Here is a 7388-nt window from a genome sequence, read left to right as displayed (position 1 = left end):
AAGAACGGCATGTCTAGGTCCCTGTTCCCCCAGTATCTCCTCATTCCATGGAATAGCACAGGTGTCAGAATGAAAGCAGTAGTCCTAACACCGTTTTCAATAAAACTACCTTTATTCACAGTAACTCACAAATTCCTAAAGTGCTTACACCCTCTCACTTCTTGCCCTTACCCTCATCCTATCTTTGTTTCCCAGCGCCTCTAACCTTCTAGATCCACCCTGAGCACCACCTGGATCAGTCCTGAGTGAGAAGGAGCTGTTTCTTTTCTTCTCTCATTGTTGGGGGAGTATGGGATAGAGGCAGGGTGAGATCTCTGCCCACTTTGAGGAAACAGCACGCAGGCAGCTCAGTGCCTCTTCTTCCTCTTCCTCTTCCGAATACCTAGTGGCTCATGCTTCCTCTTCTGAGGCTGCGAGAGGTGAGCCAGCTCCAGAGCTGTGAGTGGCCCTTCCAGCATCCCGTGATCAGGCCCCAAATTAGGCCTCTTAGCTAGAGGAACTAAGCTTCCAATGAAAGCTCGCTTCTTTGACTTGGCAATTGGAGATGGATCAGGACTGAGGCCCCTTATCTTTGGAGATAGTCTGGGGATACTGTCAGAGTCAGAGAGATCTGCATAGGGGCACAGTTGGTCGGATAGTTTCCATGGCATCAGTCTGTACTGGGAAGACAGGAGGAAGGACAGGCTAGGGAGCTCCTCCTTGTCCTCGATGCTTCTGCCCAGTGGCTCATGGGGCTCCTCAGTAGTAGAAGCACTTCTGAGGCTCTCTGCCCATCTGGACCCCAGGCCTTGGAGATGGGCTCCTCTGCTGTAGGGAATGACACTGTATCCGATGTCTACCAGTGAGGCTGAACCTTGGTGACCTAGGAGGACAGTGGCAGGCTTAGGTCCCCGTATTTCTTCTACATTGGTGGCTCCAGGATACTGCTGGCCTAAGGAAGCCATTTGTGAGGAACCAGTCAGTGCACTGGATCCTCTTTGAGAATTATGGTCATTGCTCTCTGCACCCTGGCAGACAGTCGGTACAGAAGCTCTGGCGGGTGTCTGAAGGGCACTGGGTTTTAGAAGTGTCCTCTCACCTCCTTTCTTCTTCAGTACCAGGAAGTGCTTCTCCAGCAGCTGCAGGAGGAAACAGGCACATCAGACACAACACAGGCTGGAGGGGCAGAGGGGGCAAAGCATTTGGGCAGAGGTAGCCAAGGAAATAGTCAACTGTCGAGTGTCAGAGACAGGCTCTTCTGGCTAACAATACTTGGTTCCTTGCAGCTATGCACTTCACCCCACCCACTTTGTAATTATGCCTGCATCCCCTTCTGCAGGAAGCCCAAGGCAGGATGCCTTGATTTCCTATAGGTCTTGGTGAGTCAAGGTCACGTGGATCTTATGAGCAGGGTTTTCTGTTTTCCTTATCCACTTGGTGTCCCTCAGTGCCCCCATTCCATCCGGGGCTTCTCCCTCCCCGGCCACGGTACCCAGTGTCTCTCTATAGCCTGCCTATCTGGTGGCTGGCTGCCTCTTGTCTATCTATTCCTCCTTCCCCACTGTTCACCTTCCCAGTCTACCTGGTCAACAGTGAGTTTTTCCTCATACTCCAGCTCCTTGGTTAGAGACAGTATGTCCATCTCTGGTTTGGATGATAGGATTTCTGCCACAAACTGGGGATTTATTATGGCCTCCACCTATAAACAGATGGTAAGGGACTTGAGTGCCAGGGGCAGGGAACCCTCCAAGCCAAGGGGACTCCATCTTGTCCTATATTGTTGACAAGTCATGGTGACAACCAACACACACACACACACACACACACACACACACACACACACACACACACACTAGAGAGGGAGAGGGGAGGAAAAAGAGGGGGAAGGAGAGGAACAGAGAGCTCTGCAAGTAGGGAAGCAGGCTTAGTTACAAGGATCAGGGTGCCAAACTCAGAATCTGGGCCACACCAGGATTGCAGATGCAGCTCACTTGCTCAACAAAGTGTTTCTGGGAGCACAGCTGGTCAATGTAGCTTAGGAGTCCTTCGTCTGAGTACATGTCATCTTCCTGCTCTGGCCCAATGTCCTCATCGTCCTCCTTCTCCTTGGGCTCGCCTATGAACGACCTCGAAAGGCCCTCCAACCAGTCCATGATATCAATGTACTCCTGCACAGCTTCGGATGGAATTTCAATGGGTTTCTCTGTCTTTTTAAAGTGCTGCTGTCTGAGTGCTGGGAGGTGGGCAGAGTCAAACTTGGTGATAGTCTTCCTGGACCTATACACTAGGAGACAGGAAATCACAGTGATACATGGGTGGGGTCTAGCTGCACCCCAGCCATGCTGTGCAGGGCATAGTTCAGGGCAACTGCAGTGGCCTAGCGTGAACCCAAACAATTTCTCTAAAGACCTATGAGAGAAGACCTTGTGCGAGGTGACATGTCTAGAATAGTCATGTGGGAGAACATTTGGAGCCACCGATATTTCAGGTCCTGATTACACGGTATTTGGATCATTGGAGAAATGATCATGGCTGCCCCATCCTGAAGGAAGAAGCCTACACATGGGACAAAAGTCTATTCTAACCTCTGCATACGAGACCTAAAGCTATGCGAGCCCTACCTTGTTTCTCAACCACCTCAGAGACCGGGGGCCTTGGATGATCTTGCCTTGGCGTGGTTGTAAGAACTTGGCGCTGGGCACTTCTCACCATCTCTGGCCTCGAATTTTCCATCTCTTCTGCACTCTCAAATTCTGTGAACCTACGGATTAGGGAGGCCAGGGACCAGCACAAGAGATTACTGAAGGGAATTGTGTTCACAGGGTCTTGGAATGACCTGGTACAGTCCCACGAAGTTGCTCTGGGGTTATCCTGTATCCTTTGATATTTGCAAGGAATCAAGCCAGTTTGAAATGTCCCAAGCAGGACTTTCATGTGACTCCTCCTTCAGGCCTATCTGGACCTTATCTAAAGGCACATAGAATACCTAATTGCCAAGACGGCCACAGATATGACTGATGGAGTACATCAGTGATCTTGGACCAGATTCAGAGATGCCGAAGCTGAGCCTGGGAGATCTGAAATGACCTGGGAGAAAAGGGCCCAGGAGATAGCAGGAGAAAGCAGAAGGGAGGATGAGAGGTGTAGCTACCTCCCTCTGAGAGCTGTTTGTTGGCTTGTGTGCATGAGGGGATCACATGGAGCAAAGACACAAAGACTGGGGACATGTTCTCAGAGTGTCTAAGGGGCTTCTTTCTCCCGCGCACCCTCTCTTGACTCTCACCCAATACATGAGAATCGCCTGAAGCAACTTTCTTGAGATACAGTGCTCTCCACTGTCAAAAGCAGTGGCTCACTGTCGGGCAGCTGGTATTAAGACTTGTGGAGCATGTTCCCTTTGCACAATCCACAGTGCTGGAGAAGACCCCATGGGGCTGGAATGGGCCACTTCTCCCACACTCAACAGAAAGGCAGGCATAGACTTATAACCAATGAGGTCAGAGCTGCTGGCACCATAATAACCCAGCACTCCAGGAAGTGAGAACAGCCTCCTGGACAGCAAAGATTACCACGGAGGGGCCTGGCTGTTGGGCAATCCTCCGGTGTGAGTAACAAACTAACGAGACCCAGTCTAGCTGTGCAGAACCCGCAACACATATACCCTTGCCAAGCCTCCTGGCTCACCAGACCCACCCATGTCTAAACAGCTCCCCACACACCCTCCTTTAAGACTCCCTCACTCACTTTTCTGCCATCTCAAAGAAGATCATCCGGTCATAGTTGCTTGTGCACTGCCATTCTTGCAGACCTCTCCACAGGCCCTCCTCCACATTCATGCTGGGCTTCCTCCGGGCCAGGGACCGAAGCACTGGGCTGTGATTCATTAGGGCCACTCAATCTAGAGATCAGCTTGCACTCTCATCCCAGCAGGCCTAGCCCAACCACAGCTATGGCCTGTACCAGTATAGCAGAGCCTTAGCCTCCAGGAAGCCCTAAGCCTGCAGCTATCAGGAGCACACAGATTTAGGTCTGTTTCCCTGCTGCTACTCGAGTTCTCCATAGATCACCGCGTGTGGATGAACAAATGGGGTTTAGGATCCCAACGTGAAAGTATGGGTGACAAAATAAAAGTAAAAGTCATAAGAAATGGGACCTTGCGTGGTAGCCAGGCTCAGGTCATGATGCAAGCCTCCCAAGATGGGCTATAGTGCTTTTCTGGGAAAAGGGGAAGAAACTCCCAAGTTCTCTTTTGGTCCAGTGAGACAGCCACGGAGATTTCATCCAAACTGGTTCCTCCAGGCCCTGTCTAGCTCTCTAGAACCATGGGAATATATTCTGTGTAGCTGGGCTGGCTGGCAAAATGCACAAAAAGAACTGGAATCTAGGTTAATGACTGGGGCAATAGTGCAAATGCCTGCTGAGGGTCAAAATGGAACAGAGACCAAAATTTTTTGTTTGTTTTTTTTTTTCCCAGTGCAAATCTAGTGCCTTTCTGGCCTAAGGGGAATTCCCCAGAACAGCAGGGTGAGAATACATGCACAGGTGTCTCTGAGGCCTGGCATTCTTCCCCTAAATGCTCAGGTTCATGCTAGAAGATAAACAGTTAAGGAGAGGAAATACCAAACGAAACCAAAGGCCCAGACCCAAACCCTAGCTCCTGGGACTTCAGGATCCCTGGTGTGGCGTTGCTGTTCTTTAGAATGTGGACCTGTAACTTCAGCATCTTCCTTGTCTACCCTCCCAGTCATGGCGCAAGAGCCCCAGGAGGACTTTCTAGCCACAGGTGGCACTCACATGAGGAAGCAGGAGAAAGCTGCCACATCGGGAGTCTGGGGCAGGTGCCTCTGGACCAGCGTCTTGATATGCTGCCAGCGCCGGAAGTTCCCATAGACGCTGTCTGGTTTGGACAAGTAGTTTTCTGAAGAGTTGGTCTGGACGCTGGCTGGGCCACTCTCTCCATATGCTGCTTTTGGAGGTGGTACTGAGTTCACTGGGGACCTGACAGAAACCAGCTGGACAGCTGGCTGGGTGGTGGGAGGGCGAGGCCCCAGAACCCATGTGCCTTCTTGGGGTTGGACAGCTGAAGCACTTCTGGCATTTATCAAGGTGTTTGCAGCAGATGTTGTCATGAAGAATGAAGCAGGGTGCCCCGTGCCCCCACCTTGGGTCCCAGGGACATTACAATTGAGAGGCACCTGAGTGAGGACAATGTTGGCATTCTGCACAGGCTGGACAGGCCTGCCTGGTGTCCCAACTTGTACAATGTTAAGAGGAACAGCTGCACCTAGGCCAGTGTTTCCATCTCCTGCCACCAAAGACATCCCAGGCAAGGCAGATAGCACTAAAGGATTCCTGGGAGAGATGCCTGCAGTCACAAGGGGTGCTGGGGGCTCCCAAAATAACTGAGGTGCTCGTTGAGGGGCAGGTGGGAGAACAGGCAGGGTTGCAAATGTAGGCACGGAGGCGCCAGGGATGACAGTCATGTTCTGTCCCAGTGAAGATGCTGCGAAGATAAAGAGGAGAGTGAATGGAAGAGGGAAAGGGCACAGGAAGGCGGCTCTCTGATCTTGGTGGTCAGTGGAAATTGGGGAGTCACAGGGAAGAGAAGAGTGTACAGTTCGCAGACATCCCTCAGTGAATTTCCTGCTGGGTTCATCCGGCTGAGCATTGTTCCAGCCAGAATCTTCCTCAGCATTGACCGGGGTTCCTGATTGCTATCTGTGGAGAGGAGCCCTCAGCTTCACCCACATCTGAGAGGCTCTCTCAGGAATCCCTGTCAGAAAACTCATCGGTATTCTAGCTCTCTCTCTAAAAATAGATCAGTTTGACTCTCCCTGGACCACTGTCCCAGGACTGATGCTCACAGTAGGCAAGGCACCATTGATGAGGACCAGTTTCTACACTTCATCTTAGCTAAAAAGCCAAGAAGCAATGAGGGCCAGTTTCTAGAAGGGCTCCTGTGAAGGTGGCAGGTTTCAGATAGTTTGGCCTCATTCCCTTCTGAGTGTTTCTTTCACAGCCTCCAAGGCCCCACCCCTCTCTAGTCCAGCACAACAAACCAAAAGCACCACTGAGTCATCTTCCAAGCCAGCACCCCGGAGTCCTGGAGGGGACCGTGTAGCATGCCCTACCCATGCTACTGCTCCCTCTCCTAACGCCTCCCACAGGCAACGCCTGGCAGTGGCTGTGGAAGGCTGTAAAGGGCCAGGAAATGGTGAGTGGAGAGCCTGATGGGAGGTTTTGGGGGGGGATTATCACAGCTACTGGCATTGCCACACCTGGCCATGAAATGAAAACCATGTGTGGTTCTTTTTGTGTGAGCTCCCAACAATACAAAGAAGTGATTGGGTGATGGGGACGATACAGTCCTGAGCCAGGTGTCAAGTGGGATGCAGTTATTTTAAGTTCATCGGGAACTTATGAGGACCCCATCAAAGAGAGCCAAGTTTAAAGGGCTGGCACATGATGGGCAGAACACATGTTCTAGGTCTGCTTAACGGTAACAGTAGACTATGTTCCAAGACAAAGGCTTCTCTCCACAGCCTCTGGAAAAGGAAATCAGCCACCTCACAGCCCACTAAAAACCAATGGCACCTTCCCCTTGTCATGTCAGCGTCAGGGAAGAGAGGCTTCCTGTCACAGTTAATGATGGCCTAGCGGAACTGCACCATAGTCCCCAGACAACACCTCTGAACTGATGTTTTAAAACGTAGGTCTAAGAAGTACCCATTTGTTAGCTGACATTCCCTAGCTGCCCTGTCTTTGTAGAATCAAAGACATCACCAACCTGATAAAGGAGAACACTCCCCTGCGTGAGGAGGACTCTGGATTGCCAGTTGATGGAATAACCTCCAGCCCCACAGAGAGGACCCCCATTGAGCTGTTTCCTGCCTAGCCATTTGCCTACACTGTCCTTCTAAGGTCCAGGGTGGCAGTTAAATTCCTGTCATCCATAATTTCATAAAGCAATTCCCAGCAGCCTGGAGAAACAACCCAGAGCTCAGGCGTTGCCCACACACCTTCTCTGGACCACCACAGTGAACCATGCCTCTACACCTATGAACTGTGCTCAGGAGACCTGCCTCCCATACAGGAAGAGCCAATCCAGATCTTGTCATCATTTCTCCTAATCCACTGTACTTCCTTGTGGCAACTTAGTACCACCATGAGCTCTGTTCATCCTGCTGTAAGCTTTGTCAGCCTCCCAGGTGAGATGTCCTTGCGCAAGTCCAGAGCTGTCTCCCCCTCCATTAGTCCAATCAATCATTGCTAGTTATCAAATTTAAATCTCTTGTGGCAGGGAGTCAGGCCCCAAACCCTCCCGCTCCAGGCTTACCTTCTGAAGCGATTCCTACAGGCTTGGGCAGTAGCCATGCCTGTCTGCTAGAGTCCATGGTGAGAAAATTCAG

The 7388-nt window shown here is 51.2% G+C and overlaps 1 protein-coding gene across 1 annotated transcript; it reads right to left on the bottom strand.

The window, feature by feature from the left end:
* Positions 1–347: 347 nt before the first annotated feature.
* On the bottom strand, positions 348–7373 carry LOC127187018 (NUT family member 2-like). The gene is made up of 7 exons (XM_051143277.1): positions 7316–7373; positions 4774–5482; positions 3724–3852; positions 2601–2740; positions 1971–2263; positions 1562–1678; positions 348–1118 (listed from the first exon to the last, which is right to left on the bottom strand). The coding sequence occupies exons 1-7, from the start codon at positions 7371–7373 to the stop codon at positions 348–350; spliced, it is 2217 nt and encodes a 738-aa protein (XP_050999234.1).
* Positions 7374–7388: the final 15 nt, after the last annotated feature.

This window comes from Acomys russatus, chromosome 3 (genome assembly GCF_903995435.1).
Source record: "Acomys russatus chromosome 3, mAcoRus1.1, whole genome shotgun sequence".
Lineage (NCBI taxonomy): Eukaryota > Metazoa > Chordata > Mammalia > Rodentia > Muridae > Acomys > Acomys russatus.
Note: the sequence above shows the minus strand (reverse complement) of the source record. Positions and strands in the feature narration are given on the sequence as shown.

Excerpts from the sequence above, each read along its gene's own strand:
- LOC127187018 (XM_051143277.1), bottom strand. The coding sequence starts at position 7,373 with ATGGACTCTAGCAGACAGGCATGGCTACTGCCCAAGCCTGTAGGAATC. Across the intron at positions 3,853-4,773 it reads GCTTTCTCCTGCTTCCTCAT|CCCAGTGCTTCGGTCCCTGG; the intron begins GTGAGTGCCACC and ends AATGAATCACAG. Across the intron at positions 2,264-2,600 it reads TGAGGTGGTTGAGAAACAAG|TGTATAGGTCCAGGAAGACT; the intron begins GTAGGGCTCGCA and ends CCTGTCTCCTAG.